This window comes from Aquarana catesbeiana, linkage group LG09 (genome assembly GCF_042186555.1).
Source record: "Aquarana catesbeiana isolate 2022-GZ linkage group LG09, ASM4218655v1, whole genome shotgun sequence".
Classification (NCBI taxonomy): domain Eukaryota; kingdom Metazoa; phylum Chordata; class Amphibia; order Anura; family Ranidae; genus Aquarana; species Aquarana catesbeiana.
Window position 1 is genome coordinate 57,538,570 of NC_133332.1, and position 26,828 is coordinate 57,565,397.

Here is a 26,828-nt window from a genome sequence, read left to right on the forward strand (position 1 = left end):
TGTATCATATGTGCAATTGTGGCGTATGTGGGTAAATTGCCCTTTGGGTATATTGCGTAACCACTGTGGATGATGTCCACTTTGTACAGGAATATAGCTATTGCGGTCTGTGCTCTTAAAGAACGCTTTAGTATACAGCTGGTACTCTCCTTTCATTACCGTAACATCTAGATAAAGTATCTGCTCTTTACTCCAGTTGAATTCAAGTTTAATATTGTTGGTATTGCTGTTTAATCATTGGGATTTGTTTCTTTTCCATTTTGATCAGAGTCCCCCATTACCTCTGATATTTTTTAATCAGAAATACTACCGGTACCTCGAGCCACATCGGAAAGGCAGAGGGAGATTAGGGAAGTAAACAAGTGACTTAGGAGCTGGTGTATTAAGGAGGGGTTTGGGTTTCTGGAGAACTGGGCTGATTTCTCAGTCAGTCGCCACTTCTATAGAAGGGATGGACTGCACCTAATGAGGCGGGTGCAGATCTGAAGGGAGTGAAGATGGCCGAAAAGTTAGAGGGGTTTTTAAACTAGGCAACGGGAGGGGGGTTCCAGAGTTAGAAATAGTCAGCGTGGAACATATTCCAGAGGGTAGTATTGGGGGCATTAGTGGTAGGTTAACTAAAGAACATAAACCTGAGGTATGTATAGTAACAAGTCCTATTTGCAATCTCGGAACACCCAATAAGAGGAAAGTCTGCGACCGGTCTGAACTATGTGGCATGTTTACCAATGCCAGGAGCCTGGCGGACAAGATGGGAGAACTAGAAATACTGTTGTACGAGGAGGATTTCGATTTTGTGGGAATTTCAGAGACTTGGTTCAACAGCTCTCATGATTGGCTGGCAACCATTCAAGGGTATTCCCTTTATAGCAGGGATAGAGAGGGTAAAAAAAGGGAGGGGTATGCCTGTATATCAAGAATAATGTACAAGTGAATGTGAGAGATGACATCACTAAGGGAGCTAGGAAGGAGGTGGAATCCTTATGGGTAGAGCTCCAAAGGGATGAAACTAAGGGAAAAATACTGGGAGTATGCTATAGGCCCCCTAACCTGAGGGAGGAGGGGGAGACAGACCTCCTATCACAATTTGGATTAGCAGCAAGGATGGAAAGTGTCATAGTATTGGGGGATTTTAATTATCCAGACATAAACTGGAAGGAAGGAACCGCTCATTCGCTTAAGGCTCGCCAGATCCTATATGTCCTGCAGGGCAATTTTATGGGTCAGATGGTAGATGCACCAACTTGAAACAAAGCATTACTAGACCTACTGATTACCAACAATACAGACCTGATCACGGATGTGGAAATAGGGGGCAATTTAGGAAACAGCGATCACAGGTCAATTAGCTTCAGTATAAATCACACAAATAGGAAACATAAGAGGAATACAAAGACACTGAATTTCAAAAGAGCCAACTTTCCTAAACTATGAACCTTGCTTGAAGATATAAATTCTGATAAAATCTTAGGAACAAAGAACACGGAGGAGAGATGGGTTTGATTTAAGATCATTTTAAATAAGGGCATTAGCCAATGCATCCCATTGGGTAATAAATTTAAAAGAGCGAACAAAAGGCCTGCATGGCTTAACTCCAATGTAAAAATGCATATAAAAGCAAAGGAGAAGGCCTTCAAAAAATACAAGGCTGAGGGATCATCATCAAAGTTCAGACTTTACAAAGAATGCAACAAGAAATATAAGGATGCAATTAGGGCAGCTAAGATAGAACACGAAAGACACATAGTGGAGGAGAGCAAAAAAAAAATCAAAAGAAATTCTTAAAGTATATAAACAGTAAAAAGGGGAGGACAGACCATATTAGCCCCATAAAGAATGAGGAAGGAAATCTGGTTACAAAGGATGGGGAGATGGCGAAGGTATTGAATTTATTCTTCTCCTCAGTCTTCATTAAGGAATCGGGGGGTTTCAGTAACCAAAGCTGCAGTGTTTATCCTCATGACACATCACAGGAAGCACCCTCATGGCTAACAGAGGACAGAATTAGAAATAGACTTGGAAAACTTAACATTAATAAGTCACCAGGACCAGATGGCTTGCACCCGAGAGTCCTTAGGGAACTCAGTCAAGTAATTGCCAGACTATTATTTCTAATTTTTACTGACAGTCTACTGACTTTAATGGTACTAGCTGATTGGAGAAAAGCCAATGTAGCACCAATATTTAAAAAAGGGGCCAAAATACATCCCTGGGAATTACAAACCAGTTAAGCTTAACATCCATAGTATGCAAGCTCTTGGGGGGGATGATAAGGCACTATACACAAGATTTTAGTAATGACAACAGTATTATTATCAGTAATCAGTATGGATTCATGAAGAATCGTTCTTGCCAAACCAATCTATTAACCTTCTATGAGGAGGTGAGCTGCCATCTAGATAAAGGAAGGCCCATAGACATGGTGTATCTTGATTTTGCAAAAGTATTTGACACAGTTCCCCATAAACGTTTACTGTACAAAGTAAGGTCCATTGGCATGGACCATAGGGTGGGTACATGGATGGAAAACCAAGAGCGTGTTCAGAGGGTAGTGATAAATGGGGAGTACTCGGAATGGTCAGGGGTGGAAACTGGGGTCCCCCAGGGTTCTGTGCTGGGACCAATCCTATTTAATTTGTTCATAAACAACCTGGAGGATGGGGTAAACAGTTTAATCTCTGTATTTGCCGATGATACTAAGCTAAGCAGGGCATTAACTTCTCCGCAGGATGTGGAAACCTTGCAAGAATATCTAAACAAATTAATGGGGTGGGCAACTTCATGGCAAATGAGGTTTAATGTGGAAAAATGCAAAATAATGCATTTGGGTGGCAAAAATTTGAATTCTTTACTGTTATGCCCCGCACACACGAGCGGATTTCCCGTCGGAAAAAACTTGGATGGTTTTTCTGACGGAATTACGCTCAAGCTTGGCTTGCATACACACGGTCACACAAAAGTTCGCTGAACTTTTGACGTCAAGAAAGCGGTGACGTACAACACTACGACGAGCCAAGAAAATGAAGTTCAATGCTTCCGAGCATGTATCGAATTGTTTCCGAGCATGCGTAGGAATTTTGCGCGTCGGAATCGGTACAGACAATCGGGATTTCCGATCGGAACTTTTTCCGACCGAAAAATTGAGAACCTGCTCTCAATCTTTTGCTGGCTGGAATTCGGCCAGCAAAAGTCCGATGGAGCATACACATAGTCGCATTTTCTAACCAAAAGCTCTCATTGGTCTTTTGCTGGCCGAATTTCCGATCGTGTGTACGGGGCATAAGAGCGGCAAGGATGTGGAATTCCCTTCCACAGGTGGTGGTTCCAGCGGGGAGCATCGATAGTTTCAAAAAAACTATTAGATAAGCACCTGAACGACCACAACATACAGGGATATACAATGTAATATTGACATATAATCACACACATAGGTTGGACTTGATGGACTTGTGTCTTTTTTCAACCTTACCTACTATGTAGCTATGTAACTATGTAACCATTCTAGGCCACTTGCCCTCAACATGGGGGGTGCTTTGGGGAACCTTATTGATGGGGACAAGGACCTCTTCCCCACAACCCTGGGCGATGGTTGTGGGGATCTGCGGGCAGGGGCCTTATCGAAATCTGGAAGTCCCCTTTAACATGGGGGTCCCCATATCCCGCGCCCCCATGTGAATGAGTTACATTGTACCCCTACTCATTCACCAAAAAAGCATCAATAATAAAAAAGGCAGTTTTACACAATTCCTTTATTTATAAAAAAAATGATGTCACCAGGTGGCCCTACCCCTTACCTATTTAAGAACTGTCACATGGCGGAGCAGGCATTCAGAGGTTAGCCAGCGGTGCGACAGGCGTTGCGATTGACGATGGATCTACACTGGGGGAATTTTTTTTTTTCTTATAGTAAATTAATTGTCAAAAACTGCCTCCTGTCTTTATTTTTGACACTGTTTTTTGGGTGAATGAGTACGGGTACAATGTAAAGGGTTAACATCAGGGGAGATCTGTGTCCCTAGCTAGTGTTTTTGCTTTGCAGGGACACAAACTCCATCCCATCCCTCTTGTCAGAATGGAGACCTGCCTTTTTTTGCAAATTGCAGTTATGTGTCTCTGCCTGACGATCATCAGGTGACAGAGAACAGAGTGCTCGGCACATGCGCGCCCCCTACTGGAAGTGTGGGATCACATTATATATATATATATATATATATATATATATATATATATACACACACACATATACACACACATTTATGTTGCTGCATTTAATATGTAAACATTTGCTGTCTAACAGCAGTGGAATTTCGATATTTTCTTTTCAAAGATTTTTATTGGTAACAATCAAATGGCAGTTACAGACAATACAGTGTATATTAGAATAAGAACAAATAACAGAGTACAATTTGATAGAACAATATAATGAAAACATATTGAAGACGGGGGTATAGAGTTTGATTAAGATAGCATAAATTACACAATCCGGTAGGAGCCGTAGATGTTGTAGTGAGGGATAGAATGTGTCCTTTGACACTAGAGGATTGGTTAATAGTATTACTCCGTAAGAAGGTGATCACGGTACCAGCTAAACAATTTGTACAAACAGATCATGTTACCAGTGGTAAACATTGATTAAAGAGGGAGGGTTTGGGAGAAGGGAGGGGAGTCAAGAAAGAAGAGGGTTAAGAAGAAAGAAGGAAAGGTTAGTTAGCAGAAGGGTGGTCGGATGGCCTGCATGGGCCCAGGTCGTATAAGTGACATAATCACTAAAGGTCGGAATTTCGATACTTTGACACAGTGACAGTTTAAACTGTGTCACATCCTTTCCAACTACATAAATCTGCAGGACATAAGGCTCCTGATCTGCCTGCTTTAAGATATGAACAGATGTACGTGGGTAGCACGGTGGTTAGCAAGGTGGTTCAGTTTGTTAAATTCAGCAAAATTATAATCATTATAAAAGGATTTATTTTTTATGAGAAAATCACATACACAACTGTATAGTTAACCATGTTGAGCTTTTATATTTTATTGCCAGTGGACTTGATAAACACAACTTGAAAAATATGCCACTTTCTGTCTGACCAATGATGATGCAACAAGGTATTGTAGTGAAATTTCTTGCCAAGAAAACCAATACTCGACCCCCCTTTCACACTAAGCCCCACCCTTATACATAACTGTCACACTGCCAGTGTACCCAGTGGGAAACAGAACTGGTGTTGATCAGTGTGCCGTTTCCCCTTTAAAGCAAGCACCAGGATGCAAGGTAAGAAGGCGTTCTCACATCAGCTCTAGTAGTTTATCTTCATGGGAGGTAAGGAGCGGCTTGTAGAAAAGGTGGGTGTGTTCCTAGAGGTAGGTGACATTCTACAGAGCCCGAGAGATGAAAGACATCTCATAAAATCTGGGGACATTGGCGGATCCTGTCATTGTGGGTTTGATGTCTTCATCAGTGAATTTAGTCTTAGACGTCAGTTTGAAGTTCTGTAGGATAGTTGTTATGTAAAGAAACAGCTCCATACGAGCCAGAGCTTCTCCAACACAAATTCTCTTTCCTAAAAACAAAACAAAAAAAGTTACATATTGCATTATATTGAATACATTTTTACAAAAAAATTTAATACAGTCACAAAACAAAAGAAAGAGACTGCTTGTTATTGGCAAGAGAGAGAAGACATTTTTAAACTCTAGTCACAATTGTTTTGTCTAAATGACCTAGAAAGTTTTGAGACCTGAGACAGTCGGGAAATTCGCATTTCATTTTAAAAAGTTTTTTAGCAAAAGCAGCCTTCATATTTCTCTCGAAAAATATTTCCTATATACAGTAACTCATCTGTCAGCAATTTTGTCAAGAGACTGTTCTTCTGAAGCAAGCATTGAATCCTTCCTTGTTAGTGGGCTGAGAGGTGAGGTTTGAAGACCAGAGTGATTGAGTCATTTCATCCAATCTTCTGAATATCATATTGCGGAAAGTGGGCTTCTGAGCGAGGGCCTGTATTAGGGCAAGTAAAGCAGTTTATAGGGGATTTCAAATCAACTTCTCTTCTGAAAAGCATTGTTACCATTTTTGAATAAAACCCAAACCCATTTTTGAGTACTTTAACCCAAAAATGTGGTGTTTGCTACTATTAACAATAGTAACAACATCAGGCGCGCCCTAGTGCATTAAGTGCGGCAATTAGAAAGGAAGAAATATAGGTGATGTTACATTTACAAAAGATCCTTTGAAACATCCACAAAGGGTCATCAAGAAGAATACCAAAAAAACAGGACCCCTCTCATTTTGAATTTAGTTGCACTTTAACCTAAGAATGCGGTGTCTGGCTAAAATGTAAATGTACCTACAGAGAATGACATAAAGGCTTCAGTGAAGTACTTTACAAACAAAGGGTCATCAAGAAAGGTACCAAAAAAACAGTAAACAGAGTAGGGGTAAACTCATGGGCACAAAAATAAATTAATATAGGTATACAGAGAAGCAGCCAACATAAATCAGTGTTCCCACACAGCACAAGAAAATTACAAAACTAAACATGTGTTGCTAACAAACCTACTTAATCCAGATCAATCCATCTTCCATAATAAATAGTAAATAGTGCAAATCCAATCACCAGGCGGTGAAAATCAAAACAATCATGAAGCAAAAAACATAAAATATAAATAAAATTGAATCTAAAAGTGCAAAGTGACCAATCAGTATCCTGAAAGCATTCAATAATGCAAGCCTATATGTGAATAAATGATTCACAATATTGATACGATGCAATAACTAATCTTCAAAGTGCAAAAGTGACCACTCAATATCCTAAAATCATTCAAAATAAACCTGTAGGTGAATAATGGTTTCCAATACTAACAAAATGTAATAACCAACACATATATACATAAAATATCTTCAAAACAATTCATAAATGAAAAAAAGTGCAAACGTGCACAAATAAATTACATGAAGGAAAACACAAAACAGCATAAGACACGAGTACTTCCGGTCTCGGCCGTGACCGGAAGTGGCGGCACCTGGCTCCTCCCGGACTTAAATCACCCAGAAACGATGACTCTCCCGGAGGAGCCAGGTGTCGCCGCTTCCGGTCACGGACGAGACCGGAAGTACTCGTGTCTTATGCTGTCTTATGTGCTGGATGTTAAATAAAATCTTTGAAATTCTACACATTGGAGCCACACTTCTTCTATATTTCTATGCCCTTACTACTGAGCCCGGAGATCGAAGGGGTCTATTGATTGTTAGAAGGCCGATCGTTCCATGGAGAGTCATCGTCTCTGGGTGATTTGAGTCCTACTAGGCCCGTAGGGGCCGCTACTAGAGGTGAGAGGCTAGTAAAACAGGTGGCACACTGCGGATGGGGATTGGATGAAGTGGACATCAATTTCTCTTTCCTGCACATCGATTGCTTTTTTGCACTCTGCACTTTCCTCATATATGTAATTTACCAAAAAAACAGGACTCCTCTCATTTTAAATATAGTTGCACCTTAATCTAAGAATGCAGTGTCTGGTTAATATGTAAATGTACCCGCAGAGAATGGCATAAAGGCATCATTCTTTTTAAAGCAGCCATTGTATTGACCAGATACTTCACAAACAAAGGGTCATCAAGAAGGATAACAAAAAGCAGGAACTCTCCCATTTTGAAGTATAATTTTATTTTAACCTATGAATGTGGTGTCTGGTTAAAATGTATACAGTATGTCCCTTCAGAGAACGGCATAAAAGCTCTATTCATCATAAGCCGTCATTGGGGTTGATTTACTAAAATTGGAGATTGTAAAATCAGGGGCAGCTTTGCATAGAAACCAATCTGCTTCCAGGGTTTTTTGTTCGTCAAAGCTTCATTGAACAAGCTGAAGTTAGAAGCAAATTGGTTACCATGCAGCTGCACCAGATTTTGCACTCTCCAGTCTTAGTAAATTCAGCCCTTTGCGTCAATCAGGTATTTCACAAACAAAGGTTCAATCAAGTACTTCACAAAGGGTCATCAAGAAACATACCAAAAAGCAGGACCCAACTTAATTCTCTTATTTTGAGTATAGTTAGCACTTTGAGAATAGTATAGAACTTTGATTTCTGGTTAGAGTTGGGCGAACAGTTCGAGCCAAACGAAAGTTTATTCCAAACATCGCCTGTTCGGCGAACACTCGAATTTGCGGGGCGCTCGGCAGGATGTTTGCCCACCAAGTGCCCCACAATAAGCTGCGTTCTCCAAAATGCATTCTAGGGCCCTACTTGGATGATGCAATGTACCTGACCTCTGGTCAGGTGCAAGGCTTTTCCCAATCAGGGCACAGAGCACAGTCAAAGCCATGATAGAACAAAATCATGATGACTTTGCTCAATCATGGCTCAGTGCTCATAGCCCCCCCCCCCCCCCCACACACACACACACACACACACTATAAAACATTCCTTCCCACTGTGCTTGCGCACTGTGGTGCAAAAATGTGTTATTTCCATCCAAAGTCTGCCGAAGAAACACCAGAATTTTTCTCTAATCTTGTGTTCCAAATACACTAAATTTTGGCCTCATCATACAGACTGGCTCCCCAAGCTGTTGTTTACAAAATAAAGAAAGCTTGCAGGGAAAATCAATTTAAATGTTTTTTTTTTTCTTTATATATGTCAGTTTTGCTGCAGCAGGTTCTATACATGGCACAGATGCCCCACTTTACAGGCAGACTAAGCGGACCCCCAGGCACTATATTTAAAGGAATTTTTAATTTTTATTGTTTAACTTTAAGCATCATTAAAGCGGTAGTAAACCGCGGGTAAAAAAATATATATTTATTTTTTCCTGCAAGGCAATACACTTACGTTAGAACTAAGCCCCCCAGTGCCGCGATGTCACCGCTGGGACAGCTGATATCTTCTCTTGGTCTTTTTTCTGGGTTTGTGGCCTCCGGGTATATGGGTAGCCAAGGTTGCAATGACGGCACAGGCTCTACGGGTATGGCACTGTAAGCTGGACCTTCAAAGCGCATGCACCGGTGATGTAATCGACTGCATTCACCCTGAATATTTCCTAAACTGTGCAAGTTTAGGAGATATTCACAGTACCTATAGGTAAGCCTTATTATAGGATTATCTGCAGGCACAAGTGGTGTAACAGTTTGCTACAACTTTAGAATCCCTGCTGTTTTAAAAACATTTTTTTTTAAAAGTTTGCATTTTTACATGTTCCCCAGGGCAGTACCCAGGCACCCATACCCTTTTTATGGCTTATAACTTGCACGTAAGCCTTCAATGTGGGCACTTTTGGTTTTTCAGGTTCGGGTCCCATAGACTTTAATAGGGTTTGTGGTTTGAGTCCGAACTTTTGCGATGTTCGAGAGTACTGGCACAAACCTAACTGGAGGGATATTCGGCCTAACTCTAGTTCTGGATGAAATGTAAATGCAGAGAATGGCAATAAAGGATAAGTTCAGAACTCTGTGAATGAATGCTGCGGCCGGGCGGAGCCGCATTTTTTTTTTTTAAATTGTGACAGCAAGCGATGGGAAAAGATCCCCAGCCTGCTGTCACAATGAGGGAGGGGTGCAGGGGCCGGTGCTACAGTAACATGGTGAACTTATCCTTTAAATACTTTGTTCTCCTTAAAGCAGTCATTACATCAATCAAAAGTGGTGTCTCTTAAATGTACATGTACCTGCAGAGAATGGCATATAGGCTTCATTCTTCTTAAAGCAGCCATTACTGTCCAGGAAATGATTGGGATTGAATTTAGTGGGAGTAATAAACATCTTGGGGTCTCGATGAACAGTACATAGTAATGGATAGACATCTGTACCCTAAGACATACAAAAAAAGACAGTGACCTTGAAGGAGATGGCTTAATAAATTTCAGAATATGAAATATTTAGACAACTAAGTGACCGCAAAATACAGGGATATAAAATGTAATACTGACATATAATCACACACATAGGTTGGACTTGATGGACTTGTGTCTTTTTTCAACCTCACCTACTATGTACTATGTGACTTGTATGCAGTGTATTTTAGGACAAAGTAAAACAATACCCGATAGATACAATATAAAACATCGCCTAAATGATTTCATATTTAGACCTATAACTTCTATTTTTTTTACAAACAATGTTAGTGATTTGAAATGCATTTATGTTGAAAGAAATGCATGAAAGAAAAAAATGGAATTGACTACATCAAAGAGAATCATTTTCTAAGAAAATATTTTCACAGTGAGCAAAAATCCCCCCTACCTTAGGAATGGTATATCCCTTAAAGTTGATCTCTTTCGTCACTAAGTGTGCAACATCAGCTGGAAAAAGATCAGTGAATCGCTGGACCTCGTGGATTACAGCATCTGTATATGGCATTTTGCTCCGGTCTTCGGAGTTCGGGATGCGGTTTTGTCCAATAACCCGATTTATTTCCTCACATACTTTGTCTGGGAAAAAATAAATATAGATATAAAGCAAAAAACAATGCTTCAGCAATATAAGAGATCTATTTATAAAAAAGAAAACTGCTGTGCAAATGTCTCAGCCTCTGCATAGCCGTCATGAATAATACATCTAATATGTTTATTTCCAATGATCCTATGCTCCATCTAGTGGCTATAATGCACAATTTTTCTGAAATACCTCAAGCAGGAAAATAGTCTATTATGGTCACTAGATGGAGCTGACAAATAAACATATTAGACACATTATGGGGGATATTTGCAAGTGTCCGATGATTAGGGATTTGCATGCAAATTTTTTATGAATAGACCCTTAAAGCAGATCTTTACTGCATCTGAGCACCACAAACCAAAAACACTATTTTATATATTGTTAATATTTAAAAGCAAACTCCCTCATCCATTCAAGTGTCCATGCTTTATTTTGTTGAGAAATCAGCAAACCCCTAGCATTTCTGGCTGTAGCCATCTTGAGTAAGGGCAAATGATTCATGTAGCATTTACTTCCTGGGATCCATTCCTTAGCTCAAGCAAGCAGGAGAGCGTGCCTAGCTGAGAAAAACCCTCCTCCTCTTCTCCCATCCGGAAGACTTCTAGGTTGTATGACATTTGCCTAGGCAAGAAACCAGGAAGTAACTGAAAAAGTGTAAAAAAAAAATAGTTTAAAAACAAGTAACAATGATACACTTTCCTAATTATTTACTGATGCTAGCAGCGTGATGATTAAAAATAATCAATGTTGATGTGAAGTTCCATTTTAAGTGTACAGTAACACAAAGGAAAAAAAATAGACATCCCCTCTCTTGCTCCCCATATTTTCTTGATGGTTGGGAATGAATATACTGTATGATTTTTTTGACAGGCAAAAGGCAACTCCTTTCTCTTTAAGGCTGTGTTCACACTATTGCGAATTGGATACGGGTTTCCCCAATTAAACATAGTATTGCATAGTAGGTGCGGTTGAAAAAAGTCCATCAAGTCCAACCTATGTGTGTGATTATATGTCAGTATTACATTGTATATCCCTGTATGTTGTGGTCATTCAGGTACTTATCTAATAGTTTCTTGAAACTATCGATGCTCCCTGCTGAGACCACCGCCTGTGGAAGGGAATTCCACATCCTTGCCGCTCTTACAGTAAAGAACCCTCTATGTAGTTAAAAGTTAAACCTCTTTTCTTCTAATTTTAATGAGTGGCCACGTGTCTTGTTAAACTCCCTTCTGCAAAAAAGTTTTGTCCCTATTGTCGGGTGACCAGTATGGTATTTATAAATTGAAATCATATCCCCTCTCAAGCGTCTCTTCTCCAGAGAGAATAAGTTCAGTGCTTGCAACCTTTCCTCATAACTAATATCCTCCAGACCCTTTATTAGCTTTGTTGCCCTTCTTGTACTCGCTCCATTTCTAGTACATCCTTCCTGAGGACTGGTGCCCAGAACTGGACAGCATACTCTAGGTGTGGCCAGACCAGAGTCTTGTAGAGCGGGAGAATTATCGTTTCATCTCTGGAGTTGATCCCCGTTTTAATGCATGCCCATATTCTGTTTGTTTGCTTGCAGCAGCTTGGCATTGCATGCCATTGCTGAGTCCATCATCTACTAGGACCCCCAGGTCCTTTTCCATCCTAGATTCCCCCAGAGGTTCTCCCCCCAGTGTATAGATTGCATTCATATTTTTGCCACCCAAATGCATTATTTTACATTTTCTACAATGAACCTCATTTGCCATGTAGTTGCCCACCCAATTATTTGGTTCAGATCTTTTTGCAAGGTTTCCACATCCTGCGGAGAAGTTATTGCCCTGCTTAGCTTAGTATCGTCTGCAAATACAGAGATTGAACTGTTTACCCCATCCTCCAGGTCATTTATGAACAAATCCAATTTGCATGTTAGGAGACTGTGACCGGATCTCTATGGAGGTGATTCACACATCTCCGAAGTGGCTCCTGTGCGAATTGCAGAGGAGTCCTGTGCGTCTTCTGGTCCATTTCATGTTTGAATCCAGCCCAAAATTTAGTCTGAAATCGGACCTGAAATGGCAAATAGGGACGCACTGGACCCCTGCTGTGGGCCGCTCTGTGCTTCAGTGTGAACCCAGCCTTAATGAGTCTTTTACTGAATTCTCCCCAGCATTTACCTTGTATTTCAGGATATCTCATAAGTATAAGGAATGCATTTCGCAGGGTGCTGCTGACTGTCTCGGTTCCACCAAAGAACAAGTTTAGTATTGTCACAATCATGTTTCTTGAGTCAAAGTGTGGATTGCCCTTTTCCTAAAAACATGAAATATTATGATAGTACTAAAAATAATAGTAAATAGGAACTTAAAGTGTTACTAAACCCACAACACTAAAATCATTCTGTATATGCAGCATAGCATGTTAGTTATACTCACTGTGGAACTTAAGTAGTTAATTCTCTGCATTGTGTAAAAAAGGCTGTTTTATCCTGTAAACATAGATCCTCCCCTCCCTACACTGTCTATCTGGGGAAGGCCAGCTAACACACAGGCAGGGTAGCCAACCTGCACATGCTCAATTGTGTCTTTTATGCTGGAGAGAACAGTTTCTTGTTCTCAGAGCTGGCCAGGTCACATGATAGTGACATCACATATGTGGGCGTGTATACAGGCTGCAGTGAAAATCTCCCCCTTCCTGAACTCTCAGCACTGAAGAAACTGCAGTTTATGATGTAACCGTGGTATACAGATCATCCAAAAAGGTATATAGTGGCAATATTTTAATGTAAAAAGAAGATTTATAAGCTGTGGGCACCGTGGGAGGAGGGGGATGAACTATTTTCATATTACTGGGTTTAGTAACACTTTAAAATTTTTCTATGTACATAATAAACTGAGTTGGCGTTGTAAAGGAAAAGGAGATTCTTCTTTGGGGGGCATTCACCAAAAGCTGGCCGTTGCTGGGTGTAGAAAAGGAAAAATGTGTTTGTGTAAAAAAAATAGAGAAGTAGAATTTCTAACAAAATATCCCTCTGCAAAGAAGAAATTAAATACTTTTAACTCTTACTCCATCAAACACAGCTATAATGAAGAGGAATCACTGGCTGAAGTCACTTCAGAAATTAACCGTTCCAGTGTTGGCAATCTCCTGTGTCCTTCACTGTGCTCAAGGTTTACTTCCACCATCCCCTACATTGTTAAGGTTTCCTTTAGGGATGTAAGGGTTGGTGGGTGGGAGCAACTAATGAGTGAAGCAGAGGACTCGCTTGACTCATGGAATTGTTGGTTTCCAAAGAAAGTTGGAAATTCATCTTCCTAACATTGGTGCATGAGGGCATAGGGAGATTTTACTTTGTGGCAGTCAGGTTAAGAATTTTGATTGCATTTGTACAGAAGGTTCCTGCAATTATCATATCATTGCTTGCCTGACTGGACGTGCCTGGATGCATATTATGTAGTAAATTCACATACTTGCTGTTGCTTCAAAAGAAAACAGTCAATGTAATCCCGGGGACAGTTGGGATCCAAGGTCTCCTGGTTTATCTTCACTCTCTCTAAGACGAACTTTGTTAGTTTATCCAGATTTCTGTTTATTCTCTGATGAGGTCCCGGAATGTAGTACATGATTTCTGGGAGCATTTCCTGCAACTGGACAATGCACAAAGTTAGTATTTACAAGCTTCCAAATTAGACAAAATACTAAGCTCAGGTTAGTGTGTAATTCAGCTGCATTTTGAAAAAATTTCATAAAAATTAAAGCACTAGTAAACCCAAACGCAAAAATGTATCATATTGCAGTTTATCATTTCTTAGATGGTATGACTGCATTGATTTTTCCTTTTTAGGCTTTTTCCATTACTTTCACACATTTATATGACCAATAAGTCTTCTGCCCCGTGCACACGATCGGACTTTCCGACAACAAAACCGTGGATTTTTGTTCAAAGGGTGTTGGTGCCAACTTGTCTTGCATACACATGGTCACACAAATGTTGGCCAACAATTACGAACGTAGTGACGTACAAGACGTAAGTGATTTCTACCATTACGAACGCTAGTTTTACAAGACCGACCACTTTCAGCTCATAATTGTTTCTGAGCATGCGTGGACTTTTGTGCAACGGACTTGTGTGCACATGATCAGAAAGTCTGACAAATTTGATGGCGGAAAATTTGAGAACCTGCTAGCCAACATTTGTTGGCGGAAAGTCCGACAGCAAATGTTCGATGGAGCATACACACGGTCGGACTTACTGCCAACAAGCTCACATCCAACATTTCCCGTCGGAAAATCCGATTGTGTGTACGTGGCATAACTTTAACAATTTCAGCTCCGGCAAGGTTTACCCTCCTTCATGATCAGGTCATTTTTTTGCGATACGGCTCTGCGTTACTGTGACAATTGCACGGTTGTGCGACGCTGTACCAAAACACATTTTTTGTCCTGTTTTTCCCACAAATAGAGCTTTCTCTTGGTTGTATTTGATCACCTCTGCTTTTTTTTTTTATTGCACTATAAACAAAAAAAAGACTAATCTACAAACTATGGGATATTTTTATTTATTTTTACTATTAATGGCGGTGATCAGCGACTTATAGTGGGACTGTGATATTGCAGCGGACAAATCGGACGGGGAAGGAGTTAACATCGGGGCGATCAAAGGGTTAAATGCATGTCTAAATTGTGCTTAATAACTGGGGGAGATGCTTTGAGTAAGGAAAGGCAAAGATCTGTGTTTCTGCTTAGAAGAAATGCAGGATCAGTACCTTCCCTTCTGACAGAATGGCAGTCTGTCTTGTTTACGTAGGCAGACTGCCACTGATCGTTATGGCCTACAAGTTCCAGTCGGCTGGAGGGAGAAGAAAAAATGCTGGGAGAAGTGATATATAGCCTGTGTTGGGGAGGAGTAGCTCTCTTGAGACCACATCCTTCATCTGGAAGCAGTGACCTGGGCGGTCAGGGAAAGCAATCCTAGGCAGCGAGGGAGAGCCTCTGGTGGATGAGTGTTGACGTATCCATCATCAACAGTGTTCGGTTAGTCTGGTGACAATCGGGAGGTTGCTTTCATCACTTGCATCACAGATCCAGCTGAGCTACGGCGCCGAGGAGTTTGCGGCCGAGCACCATTCCTTGAGCACAGTATCTGCAGTATCTGCCCCAGACTGGTGAGCGGGCAGAAGTCCAGCCTGAGCTTGTTTGGCTGGGCTTCTCCTATGGGTCACAGGAGTGCAATTTGTTTTGCACTCCTGTGATCCGTTTTCAGCAGAGAGTGATCTGAAGTCCGCTCTCTGCTGACGTCACCCAGATCAGTCCAGCCACCAAGCCATCCTGACTCTGGGAGTCCGGATCCACCAGTTGCCTGGACTGAGACGGCCGCTCCCCGCCCCTCCACAGCTCAGTGCTCCAATGAGAGTGGTGGAGCAGAGCGGAGAGCTGCTGATTGACAGGCAGCAGCTCTCTGCTTGGGGAGAGAGCCATAGGCAATGTTTGATCGCTCCGTTCTGCAATAACCTCCAAACCCATACTTCTCTCTTTTAAGTAAAAACTCATCTGTTTTACTGTGACATAGTTTTGGTGTGTATTTTATTTCCTATTGATGAAATGTCTGAACCCAGTTTGTCAGAGGTGTTGGGAGACTTGCAAAGTCAGGGCAACCATTGGGGTCAAGAATCTTTAAGCGGCCCTCATGGGGAGAACACTACACCTCTATCCAGAGTAGCTCTAAAGCCTCATACACACGATAGGACTTTGTACAAACTTTCCCTTGGACTTTTGTGCAAAGGGCGTTGGCCATAAGTTTGTATTGCATACACACGGCAGAACTTTTTCAGCCAACTTTCACCAAATCACGTGGTTTTTCAGTTCTTTACCACCACCCTTTGGTCAATTTCTGTATTGTTGTCTGATATTGTGTCAATCTTGCCTCTTTTATCGGCGAGATTGACACTTGCGAGTCGAGTTCACACTGGTACAGGGATCCAACTTAGATCCCCGCCAATGCCAGGCACTGTGTTTGGTATGAATCTTGAGGGGGAACTCCACGCCAAATTTTAAATAAAAAACCAGCATGGGTTCCCCTCTGGGGGCATACCAGGCCCTTAGGTCTAGTATGGATTTTCAGGGGAACCCCTACTCCGAAAAAACGGTGTGGGGGTCCCCCCAAAATCCAGACGAGGCCCTTATCTGAGCATGCAGCCCGGCCGGTCAGGAAAGGGGGTGGGGACGAGCGAACGCCCCCCCCTCCTGAACCGTACCAGGCCTCATGACCTCAACATGGGGGGGTGAGTGCTTTGGGGGAGGGGGGGTGCCCTGCGGCCCCCCACCCCACAGCACCTTGTCCCCATGTTGATGAGGACAAGGGCCTCTTCCCGACAACCCTGGCCGTTGGCTGTCGGGGTCTGCGAGTGGGGGCTTATCTGAATCTGGGAGCCCCCTTTAATAAGGGGGCCCCCAGATCCTGGCCCCCCACCCTATGTGAATGAGTATGGGGTACATTGTACCCCTAACCCATTCACCTAGGGAAAAAAGTGTCAATGAAAAAACACACTACGCAGGTTTTTATAGTAATTTATTAGACAGCTCCGGGGGTCTTCTTCCAACTTCGGGGGTCTTCTTCTGACTTCGCCGCTCTCTCCGGCCTCTTCTCCCGGTGTCCGGTTCTTCTCCCACTCTCCGGCCTCTTCTCCCGGTGTTCGACCTCTTCTCCCAGTGTCCAGTTCTTCTGCCGGCTCCTCCACTATCTTCTGCCGCTCTTTTGCTAGCAGTGGCCCAGATGCCTGCGTTGTCTTCTTCCCTCTTCTTTTCTTCCGATGTTGATATGACGCTCTCTCCCGCTGTAATGCAGTGTGAGCGCTCCTCAATGACTTAAATAGGCGGTGACCACGCCCCTTATGACATCACTGGCCCAGGTAATGCTGGGACTGTGACGTCATAAGGGGGCGTGGTCATGGCATCCGATGACCACACCCCTTATGACATCACAGTTCCAGCATGCCCTGGACTGTGATGTCATAAGGGGGCGGCGTCACCACCTGTATAAGTCATTGCGGAGCGCTCACACAGCATTACAGCGGGACAGAGCGTCATGTCAACATCGGAAGAAAAGAAGAGGGAAGAAGACAACGTAGAAGACCGGCCACCGCTATCAAAAGAGCGGCAGAAGATGGAGGAGGCGGCAGAAGAACCGGACACCGGTAGAAGACACCGGAGAGACCCCCAAAGTCGGAAGAAGACCCCCGAAGTCGGAAGAAGACCCCGGAGCTGTCTAATAAATTACTTTAAAAACCTGTGTAGTGTGTTTTTTTTAATTGACACTTTTTTCCTAGGTGAATGGGTAGGGCTACAATGTACCCTATACTCATTCGCATAGGGTGGGGGGCCGGAATCTGGGGGCCCCCTTATTAAAGGGGGCTCCCAAATTCTGATAAACCCCTCTCCCGCAGACCCCAACAACCAACGGCCAGGGTTGTCGGGAAGAGGCCCTTGTCCTCATCAACATGGGGACAAGGTGCTTTGGGGGAGGGGGGCCGCAGGGCCCCCCCCCTCCCCCAAAGCACCCACCCCCATGTTGAGGGCATGCGGCCTGGTACAGTTCAGGAGGGGGGGTGCTCGCTTGTCCCCTCCCCTTTTCTTGACCGTCCGGGCTGCGTGCTCGGATAAGGGTCTGGTATGGATTTTGGGGGGACCCCATGCCGTTTTTTCGACATAGGGGGTTCCCTTTAAAATCCATACCAGACCAAAGGGCCTGTTATTCCCCCAGAGGGGAATTCCCTCTCGCACCCACCACAGTAGGAAAATGTGTTTTTCCTATTGCAGCCAGCGCGAGGTGTACAGTACCCTTTGTACAAAAGTCCGATGGTTTTGTGTACACACGATCGGACTTTGCTCCATCAGACTTTTGTTGCCGAAAAGTTTGTGCGTTCGCACAGCCAACAAAAGTCCGATGGAAACAGAAAGAGTTTGTCCGATGGAGCGTACACAGCGTCGGATGTTGCTCCAAAACAGCTAATTTGCATGTTTGTTGTCAAAAAGTCCGATCGTGTGTACGGGCCTTTTGACAGAATGTGTGTTACCGGACAGATTACCGAATGAAAACAAAAAATAAAATGAATGCTGCCACCATCAATTCACTGCAACATGTCCATTTTTTGTGTATACATGAATGATAATGAACAATAACATTTATAAAATGTAATTTGGATACTTTTTCATATGCAGTGAAAAACTTACCTATTTATTACCTTAGCTAATTACTACCACAAACAAACATTTTGTGAAAAGTTCATAGTGAGAATATTGATCAGCCTTTTCCTGCCCAGAAAATCAGGAAATCAGACTCTTTTTAACCTAATTTCAACAATTGATTGCTTTGTTGTATACATGTTTTTTTCATTTCTAATTGATTATCTTAGCATCTGTTTTTTAACACTGTTCCAAATGGATGATTTACAGCAGACCTTAACATTATCTTATCATTTGCCATTCCCGATCCCTCTTCTTGCCCAATTACTTTATTGAATGGTAACAATTTTGGGACTTTTCTGCAGGACTAGCTCCTGCTCTTCCTACTTTCTCACCTAGGTGAGAATGAGGTCACTGTGGGATACTGAAATCACACATCCCAAGAGGCTTTGGGGCAATCTACTCTGCTCAAATAATCCAGTAGAAAAAGCTGGCTGCCGGGTGACATCAAATGAGAACATAGTGGCGATGGACACAGAGTTATGATCAGACAAAGACGGATTCAATTGGTGACTATGTTTTTTTTTTTTTGGACAACCCAGGATTCAAGGTAAGAGTGAAAAAAATTGGAAAAGGAAGGAAGTGAAGTTCTTGTTTAAGGTTCTTTTAGTAAGCCATGTAGCACCAGCACAACCTACCTGTCCCCAAAGGCAGCTTGTGTCTTTGAATGTTGCACTAAACAAGCTCAAGAGTTGCTGAAAATTCTGATCTTTATATTCAAAACGGTTTCCAAAAACTATAGAGCAAATGACATTAGAAACAGCCTGGGATAGGAGGCTTGATGGGTCAATGGATTTTTCTGCAAGAAAATTTTGAAAATATAGTCAATGTACAGGTTTGCAACCCTCCATACTTCACACTATTGTTATGACACCATTACTGCATATTGGTGTTATTGATGACTTGCAATCCTAGAGATGTCTCAGGAACTAATTCCACAGTGGTGCCGATAGGCAAAAGCCTAAGGTACCTAATAACAATCCTGCTCTGGCTTGGAGGAATATATAATGTAGATTCATTCATTCCCTAACTGGGGCAACATATCAGCCATCGCAGAACCACCAACACTAATTCTGATTATGGGCTATTGTACATGGCATATGAGAGGCATTCACTATGCATTTATTAAGCATTTGCCATGCATTTAAGAAAAAGTCAAATCTCCAAGAGTAACGCTTTAGCGTGCATATGTTGCTTATGTATAGTTCCTAAAATAAAGCAGGTGGATCACACCTGATATTCTAGGAAACAATAAAAATATGGAGTGATATTAGTTTAACCACTTCCCAACCGACTGCTATACATATACTGCGGCAAGGTGGCTCTATTGTGCAAAATCACGTACCTGTACGTGATTTTGTCAATAGTCACTGGGGGGCACACGTGTGTCACCGGAGCTGTGATTGCATGCTGATTGGCCACTGGGGGAGCCAATCAGTGGGCCTGGCAGATGTGATGTCTGCCAACCACTCGCGATTGCTCCCCACAGAGACAGAACGGCAGTCTGCCGATGTAAACAAGCAGACCACCGTGCTTTCAGACATGGATATTCTGATCTAGTGTTCCTGCTAATCAGCCATGATCCTCCTAATTAGCTATGCAGATCTGGCCATCCCTGCTGCTGATTTGACAATAACAGGACCTTGTGCAATAATATATTGCCTTGTGAACTAACAGGTGCTATACAGGTCCAGGTCAGTGGTCCCCTGCAGTGGAGTGGAGTCTCTGAAGGCCCTTATGGTGAAGCCACCAGGAATGGGTGAAGATTGGGTCCCCTTGGGGAGAGTATTGGAGTGGGAATGGTGATTGACCTGGATTAACCCAGTAGTGCACCCCCTATGGAGCCACAAGTAGAAAAGGATCTTTGTAAAGCTGCTATCTGGGCTTTGGTTCATCCTTTTACTGATGCCGCGTACACACGGTCGGACTTTTCGGCTACAAAAGTCCGACGGCCCGTCCGACAGACTTTCGACGGACTTTTGGTGGACTTGCGGCGGACTTTCTAACGAACGGACTTGCCTACATACGATCACACAAAAGTCCGACAGCCTAGTACGCAGTGACGTACACCAAGTCCGACGAGACTATAAAACGGAAGTTCAATAGCCCGTACGACACCCTTTTGGGCTCCTTCTGCTAATCTCGTGTTTATCTCGTGTTAGTAGAAGTTTGGTGAGAGACGATTCGCGCTTGTGAGACTCGTATTTTTCAATTCGTTTTAACTGTTGTTCAGTCTGTGCTTGTGAGGTTTGTATCTGCTTTTCAGTGCGTTTGGTCAGTTGGCATTGAGCAATCTTTGTTTTATTGTCCGCTCGTTGCTGATTTTCAGGTCGCTCTTCACAGGCCTTGCTGTTCTTCAGTGCGTTCTGTTAAGTGCTTTCTGACCAGCCGACCGTTTTGAAGACATGTTACCTGTACGTACTCGTCATAGAGCTCATGCATTGTATGTGCTTGGTGCTGTAGTTCATTCTTCAGCCCAAGACCAGTCCATGAACAGGGCGAGGAGGAGTTCATGGATGAAGAATTGGTTGCTCCAGCGTGACCAATTCTGTCACATGCCATTGCTTCGTGAGATCTGTGAGAATAATCCTGAGGATTTCAGGAACTTTCTCCGGATGACGAACCCCGTTTTTGACCGTTTGGTGGCTTTTCTCACCCCTTATGTCAGCAGGCAGGATACCTGCATGAGGCAAGCCATCACTCCGGAACAAAGGCTATTCGCCACGTTGCGGTACTTGGCGACAGGGAGAAGCCTGCAGGACCTTAAGTTCTCGACAGGCATCTCCCCCCCAGGCTCTGGGGATCATTATCCCAGAGACCTGTTCTGCACATCATTTAGGTCCTGCAGAAGGAGTATATTAAGGGAAGAATTTTATCCTTTATTAGCATCACATGTTATTTTATTTAATGTTTGATAATGTAATGTATTTCTTAACTCAAGCACTACTTACCATCATTGCAATATAGTGTGAATGTCCCCTTTTTGTCCTCATGCATGCTGTCATTTTTTCATGTTCTTTTTTGTCCTGCATGTATATTTGCCTTCACTAACCTCCCCAGCTTGCAATGCTGGGCACGTATCCACCTAGTCTACTCACTTTTAATGTATTTTGTCAGCTGCATTGTAGTTTTTTTCCCCTAAACTCCACCCAAACAGTGTGTGTGTCATTAACTCGATTTCCAATTCCCCCCCCCCCAAACTCCATCCAAATAGTGAGTGTCATTAACTCGATTTCCAATCCCCCCCCCTAAACTCCATCCAAATAGTGTGTGTGTCATTAACTCAATTTCCAATCCCCCCCCTAAACTCCATCCAAATAGTGTGTGTGTCATTAACTCAATTTCCAACCCCCTCCCCCCCCAAACTCCATCCAAATAGTGTGTGTGTCATTAACTCGATTTCCAGTCCCCTCCCCCCCTAAACTCCATACAAATAGTGAGTGTCATTAACTCGATTTCCAATCCCCTCCCCCCCTAAACTCCATACAAATAGTGTGTGTGTCATTAACTCAATTTCCAATCCCCCCCCTAAACTCCATCCAAATAGTGTGTGTGTCATTAACTCAATTTCCAATCCCCTCCCCCCCCCCCAAACTCCATCCAAATAGTGTGTGTGTCATTAACTCAATTTCCAATCCTCCCCCCCCTAAACTCCATCCAAATAGTGTGTGTGTCATTAACTCGATTTCCAATCCCCTCCCCCCCTAAACTCCACCCAAATAGTGTGTGTGTCATTAACTCGATTTCCAATCCCCCCCCCCCCCTAATAATTTGCTATAATGTTCTGTGGTGTTGATTTTAAAAAAGCAAATATATGTTGCACTTTGCAAAATGCATTTGCACTCTGCAAGTGCATTTGCTCCAGTGCTTTAGTAAATGAGCCAAACCTCTGCTGATTTCTATCATCCAATCATGTGCAAGCCACAAAGTGTTTGGATTAATTGCCCTTGCATGTGATTGGGTACTCCTTGCAACATGAAGCCTTTTTACCTTACCTCATTTACTAAGCTGTGGAGCAACTGCACTTGCAGAGTGCAACAACTGCACTTTTCAAACTGCACAGTCTTGTAGCCTTTAGTCAATCAAACCCTGCGTGTCCTTAAACTTAATTTCTAATTTCACCACCCCCTAGTCTTGTAGCCTTTAGTCAATCAAACCCTGCGTGTCCTTAAACTTAATTTCTAATTTCACCACCCCCTAAAATGTAACAATGTGCCATCAGAGGGGGTGAGCAATCTGATAAGTGTGCCTTTCCATATTATTTATTAAAGAAGATTCCAATTATTTAATGTTATACTGATGCTGGGCAATATTGTTTTAAGTGTAATGTTCTTGCAATGTTCTTTTCAAAATTACTGATTTTTGGTTTCTTGTTTGATTCCCCAGTTTCCTTCAACACCACAGGAATGGCAGTCAGTGGCATCCCATTTTGCCACCCGTTGGGACTTTCCCAACTGTGGAGGGGCTATAGAAACATGTCCACATTGTGCCACCACCCCATTCGGGGTCATACTATTTTAATTATAAGGGGTTCCATAGTATTGTCTTAATGGCGGTGGTGTCGGCACAATATGACTTTCTGTATGTGGACATGGGGAAGAATGGCCGGATGTCGGATGGAGGAGTATTTGCCTAGACGGAGTTCTACCAGTGTCTCCAGAGTGGTGGCCTGGGATTGCCACCTGATGCGGATAACGTGGAAGGACTCCCCTTTGTCTTCATAGCAGATGAAGCCTTCGCTCTGAGCAAGCACCTCATGAGGCCATTTCCCCAAAGGACCCTCAACCCCGGAGAGGAGGGTTTTTAATTTCCGGCTGGCCATAGCGAGAAGAGTTGTTGAGAATGCTTTTGGGATTCTGGCCAGCCGGTTCCGCCTGTTTCAGACATCGATAAACCTTGCGGAATACAAACTTAATTACATCATTTTAGCGTGCTGTATCCTGCACAACTTTTTGAACAAACATTCCCCAAATTATATTTTGCCAGTTGGGCCTGAGGCCGGACTTATTATTAGAGACAATCTGACAGGCCTGGAGGCCTGGATACTGTCCGTACTGGCTTGGCCCCCCCAAAGTGCCCGTCAACTTTGTGATCAATATGTAGATTATTTTATGGGTAGGGGGGCCATTGCAATGCCCCAGAATATTTAATTTGTCAAAATAAAAAATCTTGATCAAATCTTGATTTATATTTATTGCTTGCCTTTCTTTTTGGCTTTCTCCTAGGTTATCGTAGTGCACTTGTAGTGCCAAGTGTATTTTCATTTATTAAATAAGCACCATTGTCACTGTAAGCAACTATTTTAACTTTAAACAAACTGATACTGAGCATTGAAAGAAGAAACCACGCATTTTGTTGTCCAAAATATATCTATATTTAGAAATTTTTAACAATAGAATTAGGTCCTTTTTTTTTACAATATTTTATTATCTTTTTGTTTTAACAAACAGGCCTCTTTTTTATTTTTATTTATTTTTTTTTTTTAAACAGGCCTCTATTTTTTTATTTTTTTAAAACAGGCCTCTATTTTTTTTTTTTTAAACAGGCCTCTATTTTTTTTATGTTTTTTATTTTATTAAAACAGGCCTCTATTTTTTTTTTTTTTTTGGGAAAGCAGGCATATAATTTTTACAAGAGAAAAGAGAAGGCCCAGAATGGGGTCAGCAAACAAGGAAATGAAGAACATGATCAATGTTTTTTTGGTTGAAAAAGGGCATTTAGATTCTCCCCAAAACATCGATCATGTTCTTCATTTCCTGCTGCATACGATCCAGCCGATTCTGCATTAAATCAATCTCCCCATTCCAGGCCATTATCTGACCAATTAGGCGTTGTGCACTGTCTGTGCTAAAATGTTCACCCAGACCTAAAATTGAATGAAAAAAAGATGTGTTTATAAATATGCAGCAATACATAGATTACCTTACCATAAGCTGGTGTCTCAGACACTGACCTGGTGGGGTGCTCATGTCGCATACTTCCAAAACATCCTCGGGGGTGGCGCTGTTGCTTGATTCAAGCACAACCAGATCACCTAAAATAGAGTAGAAAATGTTATTTACAAAATATGCAGCCATACATAGATTACCGTAAGCTGGTGTGTCAGACACTCACCTGGTGGGGTGCCCATGTCGGCCACCTCTCCTTCCTCCACATCCTCAGTGGGGCTTGGGCTGATTTCCCAATTATGGTGTTGCGGTTGGGGGGGCTGGGTTCATCTTGTCTTTTCTCCCCTATGTGAATGAAAAAAAATATATACTTAGCACGCAGATATTTTAGTACATAGTAATCTTAAAACATTGTAGTGAAGTGGTGTACAAATTGTCTGTTTTTGTGTAGAGTTCCTAGTTTAATAAATTTTTCCAATTTCTAAAGACATATCTAGATATATATCTATCTATATATCTATATCTATTTATATGTATATATATATATATATATATATATATATATATATATATATATATATATATATATATATATATATATATATATATATATAGATAGATATATAGATAGATATATAGATAGATATATAGATAGATAAATATAAATATATATCTATCTGTATATATATATATATATATATATCTATATATATCTATATATATAGATATATAGATATATATCTATATATATAGATATATATAGATATATATCTATATATATCTATATATATAGATAGATAGATATATATCTATATCTATCTATCTATATATATAGATATATATATATACATAGAGAGAGAGAGAGAGAGAGAAAATATAGATAGATACATTAATAAAAGATATAGGTCTGTATATATGTAATGAGGTTTATTAATATCGTTTCAAATGATATAAACTCGTACATTAAAGAAAAGCACATGGAGCAGTATACAAGGTAATAAACAGAATATGAACACACGACAAGTACTTACTTTTTTCAGCACTTTACGGATCAGTCTGTACTGATCCGGCTCCCGGAGTTTGAAGTCGGACCATCTTTTCCGAATCTGATCTTTTAAGCGCTGTACCCCAAAAGAAAGATGTAATGTCTTCACCACCTTCGCCATTATTTTGGCTTTTCTAAAATTAGGCCGGGCGTACGGTCCATACTTCCCATCATAGTCATTTTTTCTCAGAATTGCCACCATTTCCACCATCTCTTTAAAGGACATATTGGAGGCCTTAAATCTCTGCTTCCCAGATCGGGACATTCCGGCCTCCGGGCTTTTGTCGCTACCTGAGGTAGTACACACCTGATGTGTCTCCGCCATTGTTCATTCCACTACCATAGAAAGAATGGGCGGAGAATATTCATTAAAAAAGAACGTCAGGGGGGCAACGCAGGCGGAGTTTCACACATGCGCAGTGTATAAAAAGAGGTATTACGCATGTGTCGTACGTACGTTCTATGCATAAAGACAAGGGGCGGAGAATATTCGTTAAAATAGAACGTCAGGGGCGGGCAAAGCAGGTGGAGTTTTACGCATACGCAGTGTATAAAACGTTATTACGTATTGTGTCGTATGTTCTGTGCGTAGATGATAGTGGACCGAGACGCTATAAAACGAAGGTAATTTTAAATTTTGAAATTTGGTAAAAACTTTGTAGTAAGCAGCCTATATGGCTTGACAGATTGATGAGGCCTATGTTGGGATAAGATGATGAGGGTTTAGCAGAAACATAAGTGTTTTTTGTCTTGTGTCTTTATCTTATACAGAAATTATGAATGCAAAATTTAAGGAGCCTGAATTTCTGTCAGCTTTTATCGATCAATACAGAGAGATGAGAAATCTGTGGGAGGTCAAACACCCTCAATATTATCTTAAGCATGTAAGGAAGTCAACGCTGGAGAGACTTCTGACATTTGTCCAGACGTACATCCCAGGAGCAACGATGGAGATGGGATCTTGAGGAACATGTATAAGAGGGAGCATAACAAGATCCAGCATTCCCTGAGATCAGGAGCATCAGCAGATGATGTATATGTACCCAGGCTGTGGTACTACAATAAACTACGTTTTCTTTCAACCCTTCCCTCCACCCTTCCCTCCACCCTTCCATGCACTCTTCCATGCACCCTTCCCTCCAACCCAACAGAGGCTGATGAGGACCAAGCTGGGTCTTCCATCCTGGAAGAATTGGATGTGACCATCTGGAGTCAGGTAAATTAATTTCAAAAATATTTACTGTCCTAATATTAATG

The 26,828-nt window shown here is 41.9% G+C and overlaps 1 protein-coding gene across 3 annotated transcripts in view; it reads right to left on the minus strand.

The window, feature by feature from the left end:
* Positions 1-4,313: 4,313 nt before the first annotated feature.
* Positions 4,314-26,828, minus strand: part of LOC141107673 (cytochrome P450 2G1-like) — a 190,392-nt gene continuing 167,877 nt past the window's right edge. For 2 of the 3 annotated variants that reach the window (XM_073598577.1, XM_073598576.1), the window contains exons 4-9: positions 19,277-19,437; positions 13,868-14,044; positions 12,575-12,710; positions 10,236-10,423; positions 9,662-9,803; positions 4,314-5,558 (exon numbers count right to left, since the gene is read on the minus strand). In XM_073598577.1, coding sequence (XP_073454678.1) covers positions 5,371-5,558; positions 9,662-9,803; positions 10,236-10,423; positions 12,575-12,710; positions 13,868-14,044; positions 19,277-19,437 — 992 coding nt within the window. In that variant the 3' untranslated portion in view covers positions 4,314-5,370. The remainder of the gene's footprint in view (positions 5,559-9,661; positions 9,804-10,235; positions 10,424-12,574; positions 12,711-13,867; positions 14,045-19,276; positions 19,438-26,828) is intronic. The other variant, XM_073598575.1, reaches the window with a different exon arrangement.